The sequence below is a fragment of the Leuresthes tenuis genome, unplaced genomic scaffold, assembly GCF_036924035.1.
Source record: "Leuresthes tenuis unplaced genomic scaffold, fLeuTen1.0.hap1 SCAF_18, whole genome shotgun sequence".
NCBI classification, from domain to species: domain Eukaryota; kingdom Metazoa; phylum Chordata; class Actinopteri; order Atheriniformes; family Atherinopsidae; genus Leuresthes; species Leuresthes tenuis.
In genome coordinates this window covers 4,252,710-4,275,977 of record NW_027325372.1, presented here as the reverse complement: position 1 = coordinate 4,275,977, position 23,268 = coordinate 4,252,710, and the positions used below count along the sequence as shown (strand labels likewise).

General features: G+C 42.6%; 2 protein-coding genes across 3 annotated transcripts; both read right to left on the bottom strand.

Moving 5' to 3' along the window:
• Positions 1-1,981: 1,981 nt before the first annotated feature.
• Positions 1,982-13,722, bottom strand: znf384a (zinc finger protein 384 a). 2 transcript variants are annotated; one of them, XM_072370322.1, is made up of 11 exons: positions 13,573-13,722; positions 11,769-11,836; positions 10,549-10,870; positions 10,075-10,197; positions 8,851-9,005; positions 8,671-8,747; positions 8,325-8,549; positions 6,589-6,756; positions 5,306-5,384; positions 5,030-5,188; positions 1,982-4,702 (listed from the first exon to the last, which is right to left on the bottom strand). In XM_072370322.1, the coding sequence occupies exons 2-11, from the start codon at positions 11,829-11,831 to the stop codon at positions 4,295-4,297; spliced, it is 1,779 nt and encodes a 592-aa protein (XP_072226423.1). In that variant the 5' UTR covers positions 11,832-11,836; positions 13,573-13,722; the 3' UTR covers positions 1,982-4,294. The 2 variants fall into 2 exon arrangements, with proteins under 2 accessions (XP_072226423.1, XP_072226424.1); XM_072370323.1 differs by lacking the exon at positions 6,589-6,756.
• A 1,062-nt stretch (positions 13,723-14,784) lies between these two features.
• Positions 14,785-23,023, bottom strand: flot1a (flotillin 1a). Its single transcript, XM_072370893.1, has 13 exons — positions 22,851-23,023; positions 22,358-22,421; positions 21,998-22,073; positions 21,628-21,718; positions 21,082-21,225; positions 20,855-20,974; positions 20,587-20,682; positions 20,148-20,300; positions 19,845-20,026; positions 19,425-19,470; positions 18,255-18,392; positions 17,898-18,062; positions 14,785-17,806 (listed from the first exon to the last, which is right to left on the bottom strand). The coding sequence occupies exons 2-13, from the start codon at positions 22,398-22,400 to the stop codon at positions 17,786-17,788; spliced, it is 1,275 nt and encodes a 424-aa protein (XP_072226994.1). The 5' UTR covers positions 22,401-22,421; positions 22,851-23,023; the 3' UTR covers positions 14,785-17,785.
• Between the last annotated feature and the right edge of the window lie 245 nt (positions 23,024-23,268).

Below are 23,268 nucleotides of genomic sequence, written 5' to 3'. Positions count from 1 at the left end.
TTAGTACCACATAGTTTCTTGTTTGTGTTGGTCTGGAGTGTTTATTTGCCTTTTTTTACAGGTTCGCTGGATCTCATCTCAATATATTGTCAGTTCAAAAATACCAAACGGTCGTGTTAGTTACCAGTTAGTCCAAAATAGGTTTCGATTAAATGGAGCAGAATTTAGTTTCGATTTGGATCTCGGATAAAAGGTATGACACACTTTTTCAGGTTGGATATGGATCTCTAAGGTTAGTGGTTTAACCAAATTTTTTTTACAGGGTCGCTGAGTGACGACTCATCTGGATTTATCGTCCCTCCAATAAGAACCATCTGTCATATCAAAACCGTTTAGTTGCTAATTTGTCTGTAAAATCGGTTTAGATCAATTTCAATTTGGACCATCGAAAGTTATGCCACACTATTGCCTCTGTGTCCTCTTGGCCTCAGGCCCTTCACTCTTTTTGGCCGCCGCGCCCTTCTCCCCCCTTTTGGGCTCAAGGCCAAAGAGCCCTTCTCTTTTTCATTTTTCATACTCACAAAGCTGGTGTTTATAGTCGGGTGCTCGCTGGTGTCCGTAGTCTCGTGATTTTTTTTATAAGACACATTGTAAGCCTTTAAGCCGCGCTCCATTTTATTACACAAACATTATTATCAAACTGTACAAATTCTTAATTCTAATAAGCCTGATGCAATAAGTTTAGCCCTCATTATGTCAAAGGCACCTTCAGTTTCATCTTCTCTCTTTGACATAGTCAGTTTTTACTTTAGTTGTGAGACGCTTGTAATCTGAAAGGCCAAGAAGACTCATCAGTTCAGGACAGATGTAGTGAAACATTTGACAGTTGGTCAGTTGACATGTAATAGGTTCCAGATGGATTAGTTCATCCAGTTGATAAACTTCACATCCCAATCATCACCCGTCTCCTCTGGTGTTCCTCAAGGCTCTGTACTCGGCCCTATCCTGTTCATCTATGTCCTTCCCATTGGTCAGATTTTTTTTTCTGCTCCATATCATTAAGGCCATCCATAACCTTTCTCCCCCATACCTCTCTGACCTCCTCTATATCAACATCCCTTCCCGGACACTTAGATCAACCTTTTCTCTCAGCCTCATTGTCCCTTCTGACCATTTGCCCAAACCTAAGCTGTGCTGCCATGTTCTTTTTAGAGAGAAGAGGCTTTCTCCTGCAGCCCTTCCAAGAAAGCCATCCTTGTTCAGTCTTTTTCTAACTGTGCTGTCATGACCTTTAACCTTTAACATGCTAACTGAGGCCTGTAGAGTCTGAGATGTATCTCTTGGCTTTTTTACAGTTTCTCTGAGCATTGCAAAGTCTGACCTTTGGGTGAACTTTCTTGAACGTTCACTCCTGAAAAGACCGACAATTGTCTTGAAAGTTTCTTCTTTCTCACTGTGCTGTGATGGACTTCAGAATGTTTGGACTTATCACCCTGATTGATCGGCAGCAATAATTGCTTTTCTAAGAGCTTGAGTTTCAAAACGTAATCATATTTTAACTACTGATTTTATCATTTATATTAGTTTATTTTCTTATCTTTAATACCCTTATTTTTCTTTTTTTGTTTAAATTTTAAATCATGCTTTTTATTTAATGTCTCTGTAAAGCACTTTGAATCACCTTGTTGTTAAACTGTGCCATACAAATAAAACTGGCCTTGCCTAAGATCAGTGCTGATGTCTTTCCTCCTTGGCATTGTGTTAACACACACCTGAACTGACAAAACTTCTGCTTTTATAGAGGTGCTGCTGATGATCAATTTATCAAGCACATGGTTGCTACTTATCTTAATTACTATGGAAGAAGTCATGGTGGACTTTTAACTTCTGAACTGTCTGAAAAAAAAAAAAAAAACCCCACCGTAATCATGAGGTCAAATCTTAGTTTCCTTAAAATTATTAATCACAAACATCCGTTCTGACTCTCCTTTATCAAGACAAACCAGGCATAAATAAATCCAACGGTGAGGGTTTTTCATCATAAACAGTTTTTGAACTTTATTCTCCTTAAGGGAAGAAACAGTCTGTTCAGATGAGTAAGAGGTTTAACTGTGCATACAGTATGCAAGAGTGTATCATAGGAGGGCAGTTAATAACTGTATTATCAGGAGCATTGGTACGTTAATTTTCATAAAAAGACACGATGAAATACAAGGCGGAGTACACATGAAGATAAACAGCCTGCAGGCCGCTCGGAACATTTCTGATTGGGTACAGACGGCTTGTGCAGTGTCCCGGGTCACAGCTTGTTTTCAATGACATTTAACCATCAAAAGTAGCTGTTTCACAGCACAGCACAGACTTGTTGTGGTTGATTACAGTCCCTGTAAATGGGTCCTTGAATACAGTGTAGCAGCATTATTACAGTGGTTCTGTGACTTATTGAACCAGCTTCCCACTATATTACACGGTGCGATACTCCGGTCACGCCCGGCAGTTAAAGAGACCGGTAAGACACCTGAACTGGTGAGATCTACAGGATCAAAACATGTCTTTGGGCAGCCTCAACCAGCAGTTTCTAAGATCTATCACACCCATAACTTGGCCTGAAACTCACAGACTTCGCTGAACTTGTCCGTTACAGTCACTAAAAGCTTCAAGGTGACCCGGGACACAGCCCGTGATTTGGTACTGGTTAATTGGAAAGTTTCTTTAGTTTTCATAAATTCTGTACACGAGACATACTTCCCTTTTACTGATGGAAAAAGTCCTTTCTATCTATTCTATGTACAGCATACTGCAATACCATAATGCCTCAGACCGGATATAACATGGCTAACAATTGCAATACAGTTATAATGAGAGTAGTAATAATATGTATGAAAAGTTCTTAAAAAAAAGATAGATAACAGTACCTGTCAGCTGTGTGTGTCACACAGTCATTATTTACCATCTACCACCCTGAAGCTGGGCTGTCTTCACTCACAGGAGGATAATAAATTGCTCCTTTTTGAATAGTAGTAAAAGTCAGGACTTTTCTCTCGGTTCCCATCGCATTCGTGCACTCACTTTGTTTTCTCTCTGCATGTTCACAAGTTCCTCTGTTGGTAGAAAAATACAAACAAGATATATATAATATATATATATAAAAAAAAGACTAACGATGACAAACATAGGCGTGAAGTACGAGCTTCATCAAGTGCTTTCTTTATAACCCTTTCCTTTCTTTCTCTGCGGCAGACTCCTCACATTTAGAACATTCTTGAACATCTTTTGTCTCTTTTTCAGTACTTTGGGCTCCGACAAAGAAATGCTTCCTTAACTCCTCGCTCCTCAGTGGAGATGAAGGTGAACGATGTGATGAATCCTTTGAAATTCAGAGGCAGAGTTTAGCCTTTTTCTCACTGCACCACGTCATTTTCTTCCTTCTGCTCCTCTTTGTTTGTGGTCTTTTTCTCAGGCTTGTCCACAGCACCTTTAAAGTGCCATTCAAATGCCACTGAGACACATTTACTTTGTCCGTCCTCAGTTTTCATACGAATACAAATGCATTTCAGTTGCTATTAAGAATCTCTACAGTATTTCATTGTTTATCTCCCTTGTTCAGGCTTTAACTAAATATGGAGAATGTTAACATTAATCTGATCTGAACGGCCTCAAAATCACAGTATTCTGTGGACCAGGAATCATTTTGTGATGTAATTTTTCCCTTCACAGATATTTTACACTTCCATCCTCCAGTCATCCCTCAGAGCAACACGTTAGTGGTGCTACTTTTTCCATTCAGAGGTGGGTAAAAATGAAAAGTGCAGGTTTGAATCAAACTGCCATCTCATTCAAAATCATTTCAGAGCCAAATGTGATCTGATTTTTAAGAGAATGAGGAGTAAACTACATACAGCTCCAGTTAAAAGCCTTGGACACACTGAAGCGCTCATTTTGAATGAGTAGAGGCAGAATCAACCTCCTGAACCAGCTTATCCACTCAGAGGCACACAGCAAGAGGAGTCACTGTAAAATATCTGTGTTCTGTCAAGTCATTTAATGTTGTACTCAGCTTTGAATACTCTGAGCTGGGCCAATTAAACTGGGCTTTTATATTCTGATTGTATTACAACACCTTATCAATCCCTTTTAAAATGTCTTTCAGAACTTCTTGAGTGAATAAAACCCGATTCACTGTTGAACTCAGTGGAGTGTCACCAAACCAGATGATTTGTGTCAAACTTCTCCCCTTTTAGCCATTTTTCTTGCTTTAAGAAGACTGGAATACAGCTAAATTACTTGTTCATATGGACCTTTTTACACTGCAGACACAGTTCGTAACCCCACCCGCAGAGTGGGAGGATGCAGCCTACGAGTTCATGTGCTCCACCTGTATGGCTGACGTGGAAACGGTTAGGCAGAGGTCTTTATGGGTCACGGGCAGGTCTGCCACAGTGACTGGTTTGTACTGGATCTCATTGGCTGCCACTGTCTTGTACTGGTGCAGATCAAACGGACACTGAACCACAGCCTCTGTGGGTTGCTGGGCCTGCTGGTAGCTGCCTGGGGGTCCGGTATTAGGATTCTGGTTGGTGTTATTAGGGTTGTTCTGGCTTTGGAGTTGGCTTGCTCTGCCACCTCCTCTCCCCCGACCACGGCCTCGACCCCTGCCCCCTCCACCTGGCGTTAGGCCCTGGGCCTGCTGAGCAGCCACGGTCGCTGCCACCGTTAACGGGTCGGGATTGTGCTTCCTCATGTGTTTCATTAGGTACGTCTCCTAGGAAAAGAAACATTTTTAGCTTTTTGGAATGAATAGGATTGAGTTCCCTGTGTTCAGTCAAGCTGATTCATTTGAGTTGCCTGAAAGATTAAAGATTTCATCAATTTATCATTCGCCTAATCTAAAGAAAATAATTTGGTGGAACTACAACAAAGAAAAAGATAATCTAACCGTGTAAATGTTAATAGTACAGAACAGTGATCAAAGTCGATAACAGAACTAAAGATGATCAGAAATCTCAATGATATTGAGAAAACTCGTCATATTCTATCATAGACTATAACACAGACAGTAAAGCATTTACAAAGTCATCTGAGAGCGTACCGAGGTGTAGGATCTGTTGCAGAGGCCACAGGAGAACAGCTTGGCATGTTTAACAGTGTGCGTGGACAGGTGCACCTCCAGGCTGGCGGCATCTGTGTAACCACGGTTACAGTTGTGGCACTTGAACGGCTTGTCTTTGTTGTGCTGCCGGCGGTGAGACTGTGAGGAACAGCGATGTACAGAAATACAGTTTACATTCGTGTTTCAGGCAGTTAGCCCAAACTGAGCAGCTGGGGGGGGGGGCAGTTATCAGCGGGTCAGAGGAAAGTCTCTCACCTGGAGGTTGGACAACTGAGTGAAAGCTTTTTCACAACCAGGATGGTTACACTTATACGGCCGGTCACCGGTGTGAATTCTGAAAAATCAGGTAAGTTAGTTACATTCCACAAATTATGGCTAATGATTAAAAAATGAGTGTAAACAAACATCCTGAACATGCAGCAGTTACAGCATAAAGATCACAGATTCTTAGCTAAACTCGCTGCTTTCTCATATTTGAGCTTCTTCCACTAAGAAGACCCGATGAGCCGTTTGACTTCTCGTTCCTTTAAAGGTTTCGGTGCATCTAACTGTCACGTTTTGATTATGTTTTGTCTTGTTTTCAGGTTTCTTGGTTTATTTCTGGTCATGTTTTTTCCCCTGTCACGTTAAGTTTGCACCTAGTCACTAATCACCTCCCCACAGTACTCAGCTTCCAGGTTCCCTCGTGTCGTAGCAGATTCTTCACCTTTCCTCTCATGATCAAGTCACGTTTCTCTCAAGTCTTGTCAGGTCAGGTTTTTGCCTTTTTGTGTTATTTAATCATCGTTCCGTAGTCTTGTTTTTCAAGATTTTTGACATCTGGCTCAGCTTTTTGTTCTTGCTTTTTGTCAATAAATCTTGCTTACTTTGAAGTTCTGCATCTGGGTCCTCCCTTCACACCACACTACCTGACACTAACACCAACATTTAGACCAACGTACGACAGATAAAGCATCAGCAGAAGCAGCGGAACGCAGCATTAGAATAAGGAAATCTATGATATTATGCCATTGATGGTAGGAAGTTAATAAAGCTTCTTTGTTGCGCCTTTTAGGCGAAAGAAGACGTCCTCGTTAACCTGCCGCTGACCCTCACTGTAATTCACGCCTGCCAAACAGAGACGGATCAGCACCGCATTACTGGATCCTTACACACACTGACGTGTGACGTGTGGAAGCACACACACACCGTTTCGCCTCTGTTACTACCTTCGTTGGCGGCTCAGAGGCGTATCAGTGGCGGATCGACTTCGACCCCCCGTGCTTTTAAACGTGAAAGAGGCTTAAAAGAGAAATCTTGATTGTGGCTGACAGGAAAGCTGCTGTTAAGCCCAATGAAGTTTAAAAAGCCAACCCTGCGTAAGAAGTCTCGGTTTGGTTTCTCTGAACTGGCAGCAAATACCATGAAAGAGCTGTTAGCTTTCTAAATTTGATAGATAAACCACAAACAGACAAACAGAATATTTCCACACACCTGCTCCCATACATGCACACAAAACACACCTGATCACTCAAACCCAGCCCAGCCCAGCCCAGTACCGTGTGTGCTGCTGGAGGTGACTGAGCTGCCTGAATGTTTTCTGGCAGTAGGAGCAGGTGTAGGGCTTGGCCCCGGTGTGGATGCGGATGTGCTGGGACAGGTAGCTGGAGTTGGCAAACGACTTGGAGCAGTGGGGACACTTGTGGGGCTTGGCCTCAGTGTGGTTTCTAACACGGGAAGGCGGGATTGGAGGGTTGAGGGGGTGGAGAGAGAGAAACAGAGAGAGAAACAGCGAGAGACCTTTAAGCTACAGCATGACCAAACTTCACGATGAACCGAGGACCAAATCATGCGTTTGAGTTGAAAGGATCTGCGATCGACTACGCCGACCACAGATGATCTGACGGTGTGCTCTTTGTGCTGCGTCTGAGTTGTGAAAACACAGAACAAACATACAGCAAGCACAGTCACGCTTTACTCTCTCTCTCTCTCGCTCTCTCTCCATTTGGTGTGTCCTGCAGTGTGTGTGTGAGTGTGTAAGTGTGTGTCTGACCCTGCTGCAGTCAAACTAAAATGGAAATCAAAGGCGAGTGGCAAGCAAGTGGAGCTTATCCTCCAGTTTGAAACGTGTGGCCTGAAGCTCTCACAGAAAGTCCAGAGCATGACAGTGAAAAGAAAGCACGAGGAGGGTGCATGACAAAGTCAAACATAAAACAAAAACAGGAAGCACGACAAGACTTCAGTCATGATTAGTGGAACTGTTCTCAGAGTGCTATTAGTGGCTTTAAACCTTTTAGTATTTATATGCGACACATGCAAAGTGCAGTAAGATAGTAATGAGCGTGTATTAATTCAAATGACTGGAGCCAGTCATGACTCTTAAGTGCACAGAGGGGTTCAAATAATACCCATTTTATGTAAGTTTTTTAACAAAGGTACACATACTAACACAACTACGACCAGTGTGATGAGGCCTGGAGTTACATCCAGTTACTACAACTACAGCTTTCTGAAATAATAAAGCGAGTTCATCTTTTTTACTCGACCCCCGGCAGCACTGAGAGCTTTCTGCCAGCCGTCCTGCTAAAAATCAATAAGTCTCTTCTTATCCGTGCATGGTTGCTGTCCGTTTTAGAGCTTCAGTGTGAGGCGTTACAATCGTTAAACATGTCTTAATAAAAGAAAAGTGATCTTTGCACACTTGTTGCACTAAACATGGGCCTCCTTCGAGGAAATAAACGTGTACTCGGATGTACTGTTTCCATCAATGCAGATAGGAGCTGGAGCCGATAAATACCCGTGACTATTTAACCGAACAGACCGAATGCTGATTAAACTCTCTCCCTCTGCACTCAAAAGCCAGATGTGAGGGGGAATTTTTGTGCCATGGGAGGGGAGAATGAGAGCTAAAACATCCACCTGCTAAGAACACTAAGTTACATCCATCCACCAGGGTTTTGTTGTTCCTGGGAGGATTACAGCTCTTAGAAGACCAAAAACAACTGTTATTTAGACATGAAACATATCCTTCATGTTAATCTGCTATTAGAAAAAGGTTTTTAGAGCTAAACAAATCAAATAATCCAAACATTGATTATTCAAAGTTTGGCGTACCTTCAAAAGTGATTCTTTCCACTGTCAATACTCCCCAGCTCATCACCCCATTCCTCCCTTTAGCCATCACCTCACAGAGGTTCATGCACATGCTTTACAACAGCAACTGCAAGCACAGGCAAGTGCACACACACACGCACGCACGCACACAGAGGACCTCACAAAGCAGTCAGCCCAGTACCGTGTGTGCTGCTGCAGGTGACTGAGCTGCCTGAATGTTTTCTGGCAGTAGGTGCAGGTGTAGGGCTTGGCCCCGCTGTGGATGCGGATGTGCTGGGACAGGTAGCTGGAGTTGGCAAACGACTTGGAGCAGTGGGGACACTTGTGGGGCTTGGCCTCAGTGTGGGACTTGGCATGGATCTGCATGTCTGACTTGCTGAAGAACGTCACTGCACACATCCGACACCTTGGGAGGTGAAGAGTGAGAGAAAGAAGACAGAAACACGAGAGTCAGGTGTTGAGCCTGCATCAGTGGCTATGAATATTTCGAAAAATACAATTATTTTATCAAAACATCTTTCAACTACCTGTAGGATTTGGGGCCATCTTTGCTGGTATGATCATCCTCATCGTTTGATAGATCATATGGGTCAGCAGTGTGGTGCTGTAACACAATAACAACAAATTCCTCTAATCGTATGTTTGTAACACCTCGAACAGAAGTCAAAAACACAAAACAAGACGAGCTAAGAGAGGATGACCCTCACCTGTCCGCCAGCAGCAAGGTGTGCCAATATTAACGCATCGCTTCCTGTGGGGAGGATCCCACCCACTCTGCCCATCACCTGTTTGCTCTTCCTGCCTCGCTTTGATGGTGTTGGCATGACAACGGCAGGAGGAAGAGCAACATCATCCTTTTTATCTGAAAGGAAAACAAAGACGGGGTTTGAGACAACAGCTTCTTTTGATTGTAAAACCATCTAAAACACATCTATGCGTGGACGTTCAGGCTAAAACTGGGCGACGGTTGGTGTTTGTGCTGCATGCTTTGTTGAACTGCCGCTGCCTGTGTGCACCCACAACACCAACCTCTCTGCTGCGGCGCAGTAACTGCGTCCACGATTGTTTTAAACCCAGAAATACCTCTGATCATCTGCAACATGCATCTGCAGAAATTAACGCGGGCCGGGACTTTAACGCGTTAATTAAGATGAATTAATTACACAAAAATTAATGTGTTAAAAAAAATTTAATCGCATTTATTTTTGCACTGCGGAACGTTTCTCACTGGATGAGTTTCAGACATACGGATTATACTGGAGCACCAACTAACGTTCATGATTTCAGAGAACAACAAAGCACAGTGAATAATATTTAAACATGAAGAAGAAGCTGATGAGACTGCTTTGGTTGGCCCCGTGGATTGGAGGTTTTGGTTTAAAGAGCAGACGGATGGGATGGCTGTTAGCGTAGTGATGGTTGTGCAGGCGCCTCCTCTATAGAGGCTACAGTCCTCCCTGCAGTCGACCCCGGTTCAAATCCCGCATTGGACGGCTTTTTATTGTATGTCACCCCCCCCCCGCTTTCTGTCTCTTTTTATCTGTCCTGTCCATTAAAAGGCATAAAAAAATGTAAAAAACAGACGGATGGATGGAAGCGTCGATGAAAGCACTAAAATCCATGTGAAAAAAATTGTTTCTCACTGTTCAAATATTTATATGCGATTAAAAATGTGATTAAAAATGCGATTAAAAATGCGATTAATTTCGATTAATTAATTACAAAGCCTCTAATTAATTAGATTAATTATTTTAATCGAGTCCTGGCCCTAAAATGACCTGAAATCTTTCAGCATCATAACAGGTAAGCTGTGATTTAGACTGTCAATCAGTGTGTACCACAGAGCTAAATGTTACTAAAGAAATTCCCAGATATCTTTCATCGGTTCTTTTAAATGACCCAGGTGTTGGTGAGCAGCAGGTGTGTATTACCTGTACTTGAAGGATGCACTGCTGACACTATCATGGTGGTGGCAGTATGATGCCCAGCCACAAATGACTGCGTGGAGGCAGTGGGGACCAGCGTGCCTTGAGGTGTGGTGATCACTAACCCTGCTATCAAAACAAAGAAAAGCCGTGATCTGGCAGTCCAGATGTTGGCATACTAGGTTTTCATTTCTCAGTTATCATAGAAGACTTTCCTTCCCACAACAACTGGATCAGTATTCTTTAAGAACCTGTTCCTTAAAAGTGCTGCATGCACCTGCTAACGATGGCACTCAATACAAAGAAAGTGAAAAACAGATGAGATCAAGATTAGAGGCACCTGCTGATGAATATTTATAGAGTTCCTCTCTCACAATCTTAAAGAGATACCACCAAATAGTAAAAGAGAACAAATATGTGACAACTTGAGAGGACGATGTCACGATTCAGGCCAGGAAAAGGACAGAGAATCCCACTCACCTGCGGTCATGATACCCGTGGAGGGAACAGGCACAACGGTGACGTTCTGGGAGGTGTGCGACTGGTGGAGGTGTCCCCCGACTACACTCAAGGATGTGCTGCTGCTGTTTCCACCACCTCCTGCAGTACCCCCACCTCCTTCTTGTTTGGGGACCACCCGGACGCCAGCCCCTGCATCCAATGAGCTCGGGATTGCAAGCACAGCTGTAGGATAGTGGGGGGAGGAGGTGGAAGATGCAGAGGAGTGAGGGAAGGGGGGCGCATTGGTCTTCTCTGGACCCAGCTGATCCTTAGCCTTGTTGAGGAACATGGCGTTCTCGATCTAGACAGTGGTGAGTGGAGGGAGGAAAGAAGGAAGGGTGAAGTAAAAAAGGGGAGAGGGAATGTGGGATGGTGAAGGTAAAAATGATTCATGTGGGTGGTCGGGTGAGTTAAAATGTAGGATCAGATGAAATGAGAATAGTGAAGGAAGGTGAAGGATGAAAAGCGTGAAGAAGGAGGCTTACGAGAGGCGAGGAGGACATGGGGTGGGGTGAGGAGCGAGGTGAGGAGAGGGAAAAACAATATGATGACAAAAAAAGAAGGAGATGAAACAACACAGAAGGCGGAAAGAAACCGAAAAGGACAGGAAATTACAATTAAGGGGAAAACATGCAGAGAATGAAGGCATAATGGAGGAGGAGGGGAAGAAAGGCGAAGGAGGGGTTAAGTTCACATTTGGAGGTGGATGAGGTGGAACCGATAACAGCACGTGTGTCATAAAGAGACAAATAAAAACAGTGGAAACATATGAGAGACACAGAAAAAGTGTTTATATTCGCGTGAGGAGGGATAACGAAGATAAATAATAAGTTAAGGTGTCAAAGCGTGATGGGTTGGATTAGTGGGGAAAGAGACAGAAGAGAGGAAAGCAGTGGGAGAGAAGAAAAAACCAACTCATGTGAGATGCAAAAAGTAAATAAAAAAGGAACAAAGAGGGAAAGAAGGAGAGAGGAGAGGGACAGGAGTGATCATGTGACCCATTGAACGAACCAAGAAATCACAGACAAAAACTTCACTGTGAGCTTAACTTCAGCAACTTATTTGGCTGCGTGATAAACAACATGTTCATGTTCAATTCATCGTCAAAAGTACTTCCATAAACAGTCAAAGTCATAATCGCTTCACACCACTATACCATGTGTATTTCAAGACAATTCCAACAATAAGGTTGTCTCTACCTGTCCTTGTACAGTGGGGACGGGAGACCAAAAGTATGATGAGTTGAAATGGGAATCGTCCATTATTTCTGTAATTAAAAAGCAACACACTTAGAAAACACCTGTCCTTCCCCCTCATTGTTGATTTTTCTCTATTTTTTCTGTCACATGAAAGGAAAGCATGCTTGGCTGCTTTATAGTCATCTTAGCTCATTTCCTTTCCATGTATCCTCTCCTCCGAATATGTTTAAAAATCTACGGAAAACGAGGCAATATATGCTGCCAAGTTTTTGTTGGATTGGGAACATTTGAATTGGTGGTACAAATCTGAGTCCAGAGGGAAGCGCTTTTTGGTTCAATAACTGATCAATTTTACAGAGAAGAGGATGCAAAAGGAGTCAGGCAAAGATGTTCACCCCAGAGGGGATAGATGTGTAAAAAAATCTGCAGGACAGATAGGCAAGAGCTGAGAAAACACTCATAATAATCGGTATTTTTGTGTTTAGTAACACAGCCCATGCACCTCTGAATGTGTTGCATTGATCACTCTATAAAATCTTAAAATTGTTGTTTTATCAGTAACATGTCAATCATTTGTTTTCAAGAACAAAAACTAGATACTGTCACATGTTACTGTCACACTCATTGTTTAGAAGGCTTAAGCTATACCTCATTCATTTAACCAGTCACTTCCTGTATAGATATTTTTCTGTGAAGCACAAGGAAGAAAGTTTAATTTACATTGTCCAATTTTGGCATGCATTTGCACTTTATTGCCCAGGTTTTTCTACAGAAAAGCAGTTATGAGATTCAGCTTTCTGAAGATTGTGGATGCCCTGCATAGCCATACTGCTCACGGACCAGACGATGCATGCATGTAATTACATGTTAGTTAAGCTGAACTATCGGTTTACACAACAAATATCTGTTAAGATCTTTCAGAGAAGGATGTGAAGCGCATGGGAAACAAACGTCACCATAACAAGCCGACATATTTCATGCAACAAATTGGCAACACAACTCGGGGCATGTTTGCGTTGCTTTTCATCAGCCTTTCTCTTCTGCAGCTGCACAGCTAATTAATAAAAAATGTGAAAAGCCTCTGGGGTAAATTAATTAATTTCCCATATGCTGCAGCTATTCTGCTCCTCAGCAGCGGATACAAGGGGCTGTTATTTGTGTATTACAGTCAACGTTTCAGTGCTCTGAGAGCCATTTTTGACGAGAGGGCACAAGCTGGCTCCAAAACTGTGGCACCGCTAGCTACGAGCTAACGTTAGCAGTGGTTGGTGATATCTTCTAAAAAAATGTAAAACTGGCATAATTCAGGAAACAACCTGCGATGTTCTCAGGACAGATGTGTTACACTGCACCTAACCGGCTGCCAAGAGCTAAAGGTGCAATCAGGGTCACACAAACATGGCTAACGGTAGCTGTTTAACGACTCACAAGACAAGGGGAGCTAGCTAACTTGCCTCCATTAATTTTCTCCTTTTGTTCGCTGGTTTGCTCTAGCTACAAGGAGGCCCGTGTATTCATATGCTTAGCCAGCTTGCCGCTCAGCAAACACAAACATCCTCGCTCCCTACGCCTCCATTCCTGACTCCCTGCTCATCTCGCTGAGAGAAAATAAAAAAAGAGAAAAAAAAGTCTCGAATAAAAAAAAAAAAAAAAAAAAAAAAATAGAAAAAAAAACGTCGACGCCGTTGACTCTGTAGGAGACGCAGCTTCATGCAGACTTCCGGCGGCTGGGACGACGGTGCTCTCAGACACACTGAAAATAACAGTTAATTAACAACCGACTCATAACTCCTGTGTTAATTACCGGTGAAATGGACTCCCCGTCAACCCCCCCGGAGCTTCTTCGGGTCGGGACAGTTAAGAAACTTTGTCCAAATCCGCCCCACAAAGCCCTCAGATATGCGTTTTTTTTCTTCGGGTTTTTTCCTTTTTTTCCCTCCTGCTCTTCTTACCTGTCAAATCAGACGGTGTTAAACAGCGGCGTTTCCGGTTGTACCTTTCAAAATAAAACACCAGCTAAACAGAGATAAGGCGCTTTCACGCCAGTAAAACAACGATAAAACAACAATAAAGATAGGAGGGAATTACCAGTGTCAGATCCAATCACGCTTTTATAGTTTTATGTTTGGTAGCTGTAATATAATATTATATTTGCTTGTTTTCTTTGACTACTGAACATTTGCTTTCATATTAGATTTAACAATTGGCGTGTTTTCCATTTGAATGAAACTGTTTCTATTAATTTTTTTTATAGAGTTTGTTCGAAAGACCATTTTTTTCAGATGGTTTGTGTCTCTGTTCTTGATATAAAATCTACACACTTCCTGTACCTCCTATTAACTTGACACAACTACCAACGTCCATACAGTGTTTCCGGTGTATTGATTAGCTGTACGGGACTCTGAACATCATAATGTATGCTGCGGTACATACCATTATGAGTCGTTTGTCTCATATTCGTTGCATTTGCAACACAAACGTTACATTTAAGAGGTGCCCCAATGTTTTTGATACACACCAATTCCCTTGTATCCACTTAGTTTCTCTTCCTTTGTGTGATAACATCTTATTCTATTTTTAATGTACTTTTACTGCACATATCTATATATTGTGACTCTATCATTAGGGTAATTATCTATTTGAAGCCCTGGACCTACTTAACATAATGTGTAGGAAAAAGGCAGCACCTGAAGGATTTAAACAACATACTATCAAATCAACAAAATAATATAGATTATACATCTATATACATATATATGTGTGTGTGTATTTGCTAGATTAATAAAGTGAAAACTTAAAAAAAAATGTCCATGAAAAAGTTTTATTGGGACCACACTATGCATGAGAAGTGGCCCTAAAGAAAAACATCACAAAGTAATCACAATTTAAAAGCAATAAAATAGACAAACATATAAAATAAAACATGCACAAATTATGTGTCAACTCAAAATAAAACATATATCAGAAGGATGTATTCATAATGTCACAACTGCTTTCAGAAACAGCAAAGACGTGCTTTCCTTTTTTAAATTTAATAAGTATATCGTGTACAGGATTGTATAGCGACATTTTCCTTAAACACAAGTCTCCTGAAATTCACTGTGAATAACGGAAATGCAATAAAGAGGTAACTTCCATTTAGGCAGAACTTCATCAACATAGTCCAGCAGAAATGACAATAATCTGAATGGAGCATTTATGCATTTATGATGACACACAGAAGCTTCCCTTAGTGAGAGTTAGTGAAGTTGTCAGTGGTGATTTGTGAAACATACAGTGCTACACTGCTACTTTCTCAATGATCAAATATATTCTGCATAATTACATCTATTCCGTACTGTATCACAGCAAACAAAACACCATTTCCACAGCTAATCAACACGTAATCTCCTACTTTGGTAACTCCAGAGTGACGCACGCCTTCTGTGTCAGATCTTTTGCACGATCACATGACAGTTCAAGTGTAATAGGTATTGATACATGCATCATAACAGCAGTGTTTATCATCAAATACAAACTAATGTATCTTCAAAAGTCACTTCAGTCCATTTGGTTCATAAACAAATAAATAGTGAAGGATGGGGATCAGAGAGGAAGAAGACAGCCATCTTTTAAAGACATTTTGAGTTGTCATACAGCAGATAAACACCCAATTAATAACATAAAGAAGTCATAAATAGGACATAAATGAGTCTTTTTAATGGGGAGATTTTTTCCACCTTTTTTATGTTCGCTAATACTAAGAAACAACAGTGTTTCTATTGTTTTTAAGAAAGCAGCCTGAGAGGGGAGGTAGAGGGAGACAGTGGGACTTATAAGGCCATTTGGGACACATATTGACTACAGTAACACATCAGAGCTGATGGCCTAAACCACCGTCAGTTTAATCATTCTGGGTGATAGCTGCATGGAGATTGAAAGAAATGTTCCCTTCCAAACAATGAATTGTTTGATATTTGTGTTAAATTAAAACTGTGTAAATCAACAAACACATTCGGTGTGTATTAGAGCAAGAATGAAAAAAAAAACTACCTTAATCTGATCATTTCTCCATAATTCCTGATTAGGACTATTCATTTTGACATCCATTTCCCTGGAGCACAAGCTGACGTTTCCAGATTTGTGGTCCTACTGTTCAGCATCCTGTTCATATAATTCAAACTAACGGTTCCTTTTATAATTACTCTAGATGGCTAAAGGTTTACTTTATCCAGATTTATCTTTAGTTTCTCAAGCTACATCTGCTGCTGCATAGCTGGTCAGAGTAACACATTAGCCAACGCTTACTTCAGGCGCATTCCTGAACTGCAGGCTGGTAAAGTCTCTAATGAAACTGACTCAGAAGGTACAGCTCAAGCGCCTGTTTGGACCTAAATCTGGTTTATTGTGGACTCTTTTCACATTTGGTGATAACATGCATCCTGGGTGATCCGAACACAAGTGGACGCAGCTAAAAGCAGGTGGGAGTGTGTTCAGGACAGACTGAGGATGCACATCCAGCCTTTCTGGGCTCGGTTGTGTGACCTCACAACTGACCTCTACTGCATAAACAGAGGTGTGCCAACAAAATCACCCCATTAAATAACTAATAACTGACACCAATCAAACAATAAGAGTCTCAAATTTCCAAAAGTATGTGCACACATCAAGGTTGTGAAGAAATTTAAGGGGGTTCAGATCTTCAGTGTGAGGGTTTTATCAGCAGAGATGTGCAGGCACTGAACTCTGTAAGATTATAATGAATCTGTTTATGCTGTAAAATGTAAATGTTACAAGATGCTTCAGTGACTGAGTGTTTTAATCATAATCAGTCATAGAGGATGCAGTTTAACACCGGGTGTGAGCACATACTCAGAGCTGAGATCAGATCACTCAGGACGCATGTTAACATCTCGTGTGAGCAGGAAAATGTCAGTTTGGTGATGGACTCTGTCCACAAAGTCTCACTCTGTGGATTATCAAGGAGAAATGCCCTCTGTGGTCACCACAGCACCAAAATATAAACTCATATTTAATGTAATCTGTAATCTGACAGCTTTAAAATCTACTTTTTCCTTAGTTTGTGGTGCATGTTTGTCTGTATAGATGCTCTATGAGTTTGCTAGAAAAGAAAACTGAAATTCCTGAGTGAAAATCACAAGCCTCAACCAGAAAAAGCTTTAACATTTAAAACCAGAGCAGGGTTCAAATGATAGAAATGAAAGAGCTGGATGAGCCTTAGACCGATGCAGAGTTTTTTGGTAAAGAACCTGACGTCAGGAACAAACTGAAGATGTGACTTAACTGGTAAGACTTAATCAAAGGGTCCTCAAGTAATTGCATTCCTAAACACAAACTAAACAAATTTAAACATTAAACAACGACAGATTAAAATATATCAATGCCATACACTTTACAGATGGCATCACAATTTCTATTACCCGTTAGAATGTGACCATCAGCTGAAAGGACGAAATCGTTCTTAGTCAGAAACACATTAAGCAAAATGTTAGAAGGGTTAGTAAATGAAGGTTTCTATTACACGCTCATGCTAAGATGCACTTAAGGTTTGGCAGCAAGGTAGTGGACACAGGCAGTAATGGAGGAGACATTAAAGGTAAACATGGACAGAGGGGGGGGGGACTCAGACAAGACAAGAGTTTCTCAGTCAGATGTAAACACGCAGTGAGACATAAAGCAGAGGAGGCAGAAAATAAGAAATGTCCAATAATAGCTACGGTTAAATTCAAGTGCATTTAATATCTGTTCAGATTAGAGTAACTCATGTCACAGAAGAGAAGATATCTAAAAGCTTGTCATTAGAATACTTGTTACTGAATGAATGCAGTACCAGTGAGGGTATTTCAACAGAAGAACATAAATACATCTGAACAAAGCAGGGTGCCGGAAGAAGGTGGATTACCATTTTCACAACACAGCAACATCACAAAGCAGCTGGGGCACACGGCGACACAGACGGATGCAGCGAGTCCAGGCAGGTGATGAGACGGCGGGGGAGTGGATCTGGGTGACTCTGCTCAGCCTGTGCGAGAGGACACCTGCAGGATGGAGGAGGAGGAACATTTCAAACTGAAACAACGCACACAGGTCCCTCCTCCTGTTAAAACCCTACAAACACTCGTGCGTCACCTGAGAGATGTTGACCCCGGTCAGTTTCTCCACTGCGTCGGGGAGGCGGGTCATGATGTTCAGCACCTCTCCGGACAGTTTGGCGGCGCCCACCTCTCCACCCCCGCTGCACACCATGGTGACCTTATTGGCTCCACACAGAGGCCTGCTGATCTCCTCGGCCATCTGGTGCGGGACAGACATCCCAAAATGTTAAAACTAATCAAGATTTCACTTGAATCTGATGCAGACGGTGAAGTCAGAGAGTAAGAAAGTCAAACTGGAGGTTATTTTGCTAATGTAAAGTGAATCAGAGGCTGTGCTTCATCCACATGCCATCCACGACATCTTTCCCACTGCGAGGGTGGTGTTGCTCACCAGAGGGATTTTCTCCAGCAGCATGTCCACCATGGCTCCATCCTTGTACTCCTGGAAGGCCTCAGCCTTCTTCGCCATCTGCTCTGCCTCAGCTCGACCCATGGCCTCCACCGCAAACGCCTCAGCCTCACCTTTAATCTGAGAGTAGACAGGACAGATGACTGAGACGGCAAACTCTCAGCTTCCTTTTTGTTAAAATCACAATCAACAGGAAAACCTGCGTTTACAGAAGAAACTTAGTCCGGATTGTAAGATGCTTTGTTAATCAACCTGACGGAAGGACTTCAAACCAAAGAATCAGTTTCAAGTAAAAAATGCACGTGTTTCCTTTGTTCTTGAAGCACCAACACTCCTATCTGCATACACACTCTATTATTCACACCTGCACACAGACGTCTGGCCTCGGCTCTGAAGGATCAAACACGGTCCCCCATCTTACCACGAAAGCATCTCTGATTCCTGCCGTTTTCTCACATAAACTGTTCCCCTGAAATTTTGCACATGTTCCTGAGGAGCAGAAAGTAAATGAACCCAACTTCTTACACAGTTTACCAACCTGCTGCCTGGTAAGAGGTCCAGACGACCAGCGAATGAGCCCATGTGTGAGCACAGCAGGTGATACTCTGGAGCGTTTAAAGCTAGAGTAGCTGCTTCATGCTCATTCTTTGCTGACCTGCATGTTGCTTTTCCCTCGTTTGTCGAATGTATCCAAATACACGTGAGATCGGCACAATTAGTCATTGTGAGCCCTGCTCACTATTCTCAGCTCACCTGAAGACACTCCATAACACTTCCAGTTATAAAAGAAAGCTTGTGCATGTGGTAACAGCAACTTCTGAAGTCTGAAGTCAGAGTTCTCATATATTAGAACAGCTTAACAAACAAATCAAAAATATCCTTTCCATCTATAGGTTTAAACGAACAAAAGGATTTAAAGGGATGACCAGGAAAGCTCTGTTTCTACAGATTATCTACAGATTGAGCCCTGTTTCCTTCCCATTTTTCTTCAGCAGCCCAGAGCAGCCTTTCACTCTTCAGCAGCCACCTTTGCTCCTCATACATACTTTAGAAGTTAAAGGAGCTCACTGCAATCTTCAACTTCACCTCTGAATGGCGCCAAAGCCCACAAACTGCTCCTGTAAGATTCCTCTGTATCAATTTGTGACTCACCCTTATGGACTCAGCCTCAGCCTCTGCCTCCATGATCATCTTCAGACTGGGGAGAACAAATGATGAGCAGAGACAGACAGAGGGACAAAAGCTTCAGCCAGTCTGTCTACAACAGTTTCAAAAAGGCATCAGTTAACCATGAATTATCTGGACTGAACCGGGTCTGCGGGGTCGAACAGCTGTTTTAAGAAGTTTATGCCTTTAGCAGACGCTTTTATCCAAAGCGACTTACAGATAGGCAGATAGGGTAAGGGGGTCTTGCCTAAGGACCCCTAGTGGAGACAGTACCTTTCATGCAGGGGATTTGAACCCAGATCTCCCACACGAAAGGTGGCAATCATACCACTACATAGGATGTCTGCCTAAACATTTTGCAGCATAAGACGAGTAGCTGTAAGTGAGAGCAAACCTGCAACTCACCGCTGAGCCTCAGCCAGTTTCTCCATCCGGTACCGCTCGGCCTCTGCAGGTTTCTTCACTTTGGCCTCCAGCTCCTTCTCCCTGCGGGTGATCTCCTGCTCCTGCAGCATGATCTGCTGCGTCCGCTCCACCACCTGCACCTGCATCTTCTCATCCTCGATACACTGCTTCGTCTTGGCAACCTGCCGGTGGAAAACACACATAAGCAATCAGTTACACTTTCTTTCCTGATTCAGTGTCAGAAAATATCTGATCCAGTTAGAAACGGAAAAATAAAACTACTTCCTGTTCACGCCTGCCTACCTGCAGCTGGTACGCCATCTCCGACTCAGCCTTCTTGGTGTTCACTTCAATGTCATAGGCTGCCTTCTTCAGCTCATAGTCTCTTTGGGCCTTGGCCATGTCGATCTCATTCCTGTACTGAGCAGATATTTTCTCCTGCATCGCATGAGCCTCCTGCAGAGAGGATCAGAGAAACGAGGAGAACTGCGATCAGTGGAAGCAACTCCTGAAGGTAAACTGGGCTAACGTGCTAATACAGACCAGACTAAAGGCACATCAAGGGTGAGAGAGCCAGATTAATAAAAGGGTAAGTGATGGACTGGTCTCTCCGACACTCGAGGCAATATTCATTTTCCTGATTCTCAAAACACTTTTAATAAGCGTTGAAGCTGCCAGGAGCAAACAGAGTGTTTGTGGAGACATTCATCAGAGCTTCAAAGAACAAAGTGGTCCAGCTCACCCTGATCACAGCATCTCTCTTGTTCTGGGCCTCTCCAATGCGGGCGTCTTTCTGCACCTGGGCTGTTCGAGCCTTTCCCAGCGAGTGCAGATAATCCTGTGCGTCACCGGGGGAAAAAGGACTGGATGTGAACTTATTAACTTATTCTGCTTCGTTTCTAATTTCAAACCCACACAGCTGTTCTAAAGCAAAACTTTAAAAACATTTCTTCCCCCAAACGTCACAGCATCGATGTTGTGGTTCTTTATTTGTGAGAACATGGAAATACCTGGTCATCATGAACATCTTTGAGAGTGTAGCTGACCACGCTGATGCCCATGTTGACCAGGTCTGAGGAAGCCACCTTGAAAACCTGCTCTGAGAACTTCTTACGGTCCTTGTAGATCTCCTATTAGAGAAAGATGTTAACCAGGATGTTAAAGCTGTTTCAGGGAAGCTAAATGTTTCTAATCTGCTATGAATAAACTGGAGGTGTCCCAGCTGCTTGATCCTCACCTCAACAGTCAGGTGGGCGATGATGGCTCGCTGGTGTCCCTCCAGCGTCTCCAAAGCAATCTGAGCGATCTCAGCCTCCGACTTCCCCATGAACATCTGGCAGGCTGCAGCCAGCATCTGTTTATTCTGACCCTGGATTTTCATCTGTAGAAAACAAGTTACTAGTTTACTGTGAAATGGACGGGTCCGATATTAACACTAACAAGGTTTAAAATGATGAAACTGCATCCAGACGGTAAGAGGGACTACATTTGGACTGGCAGATGAACAGCGCATGCGTCTCAAAATAGCAACAAGCAGTCACTGCTTGATTCACTTAAGTGAAAAGATGTAATGACGTGCACAGGACAGACATGCAGCATTCATTTCTCCGTGTCCAAACAGTCAAAACTACGATGGACAACTTGTTGAATAAATATAAACTCATATCTACATACATCACAGCAATCAGCAGTATCTAAACTGGTTGTTGTTTTCACAGAAACTACTTCTCCATTACTACACAAGTGTTTCTCTCCGTTTCATCTCCAGTGAGGCTGAACTGACCTGAGCGATCCCAGTGACAGAGATGGGGACTCCATGGCGGGTGTAGACCTTATCGCTCTTCACATTCAGAGTCAGAGTGTTCAGGGAGATCCTGTAGACGCAGGACAGGACGTCACAGTACGGGGGATTATTGATGGATTCTACATTACCGTCTCGTATTTCCTCTTTGTTTGTGTCATACTGAGCTGCAAGCACAGAGTGCACGACTGTAGAAGACCAAAGTCAGCTACAACCCTCTGGTAAGATCAGGTGTTCCAGATCAGCCGGCTGAAATATGTCAGCCGAATGCCACAGACGCTAACTGTGAATGAAGCTGGTGTATGCAGGTGTATATCAGGAAGAGTAAAAGAAAGCCTGAGTGCTTGCTCACCTCTGTATCTTCTGTATGCACGGGATGACGAACACTCTGCCTCCGGGGATCATCATCGGAGGAGAACGACAGAAGCCTGGAAGGAAAAACAATTTTTTACCCTTTCCTCCCAGGCTGAGCCTGTTTTAATACATTTCTGCTCAGATTTTCACCTCAGAAACACATGTTCACGATGGCATCAACAGTAATAATCATCACACGACTCCTTTCTCAAATATCTATAAGTTGTTTATAGTTACAATTATGTCGAAGTTTAATTGACAGCCTTAAAATGTGTGGAAATGATCACATCGGCGAGTATATGCAGTGGTTTACTTTCTTTAATGTCATTTATTGAGCCAGAACAGGTCATCACCTCACCTGACACCACCATAGCCTCGTTGGGACCACAGGTGTAGAACATGTTTACTGATCCTCCCTCAGACTGAAAGTCAAATAAAGTAACAGATGATGAATAAAAGCAGACGACATTAAACCACCCTTAACAAACTTACTGCATCACTTCAACTAAAAACGCTCATTTCGTTCGTCCTATTTTAGAGATCAAATCCTCCAAAATTATAACCAGTTTGTGTTCTATGACACCTACACTACAGGGAGGGGCTGCTGTGGGAAGCAGAGCAGAAGCAGGTCTGGAATCTAATTTACGCAAATGTTGCGCAGTAAAATGCGCAAGAAAAACTCGAACGAAAAACGGAGGACTTACACATTACAGCCTGTATAACGTTTGTATAATTTACAGCACAGAGAGCTTTCAACTAGCTGTTCATCCGTTTTTTTTCAATCCACATTTCCCAAACGTTTGTGTTTACAGTCAATAATGGAGAGAAACGTCATATAAACGCACACTTACCGCTCAGGATTTAGGCTGGATGGGTTAAACAGATGAATAAATATCAGTATCTTTTGTGTGTGCGTTAAAATATATGTATATTTTTTTATCCCAGGTAACGTTTATTCCCGTAAAATACGAGATGATGCGGCCAGTGACGATGACTCGCTTGAACAGAACAGCGTCTCGCTTGGAGCACGCCCATCGGCTGCACGCGTCCGCCATCTAGCGGCGTGGTGGGGAACTGCAATTACCAGTCATCAATGACAGTTCATGTTAGAAAGCAGGCTCGGGTGTAAGCTGCTGTTTAAGTAATGTACTTTTTATGTACGGATTTGATTGTACTTGGTATTATGCTTCAGCTTTTCACTTACATTTCCCCCTGCTTTCAAACAGTAGATGATGATGTGGTAGTTTGTTCATGGGTTTTTTGTGAAAG

Excerpts from the sequence above, each read along its gene's own strand:
- znf384a (XM_072370322.1), bottom strand. The coding sequence starts at position 11,831 with ATGGACGATTCCCATTTCAACTCATCATACTTTTGGTCTCCCGTCCCC. Across the intron at positions 8,748-8,850 it reads ACCTTGCTGCTGGCGGACAG|CACCACACTGCTGACCCATA; the intron begins GTGAGGGTCATC and ends ATTGTGTTACAG. Across the intron at positions 5,385-6,588 it reads CACCTCCAGCAGCACACACG|AATTCACACCGGTGACCGGC; the intron begins GTACTGGGCTGG and ends CTGATTTTTCAG.
- flot1a (XM_072370893.1), bottom strand. The coding sequence starts at position 22,400 with ATGTTCTACACCTGTGGTCCCAACGAGGCTATGGTGGTGTCAG. Across the intron at positions 22,074-22,357 it reads CGAGGCTATGGTGGTGTCAG|GCTTCTGTCGTTCTCCTCCG; the intron begins GTGAGGTGATGA and ends TTTTCCTTCCAG. Across the intron at positions 18,063-18,254 it reads TGCTGGAGAAAATCCCTCTG|ATGGCCGAGGAGATCAGCAG; the intron begins GTGAGCAACACC and ends GTCCCGCACCAG.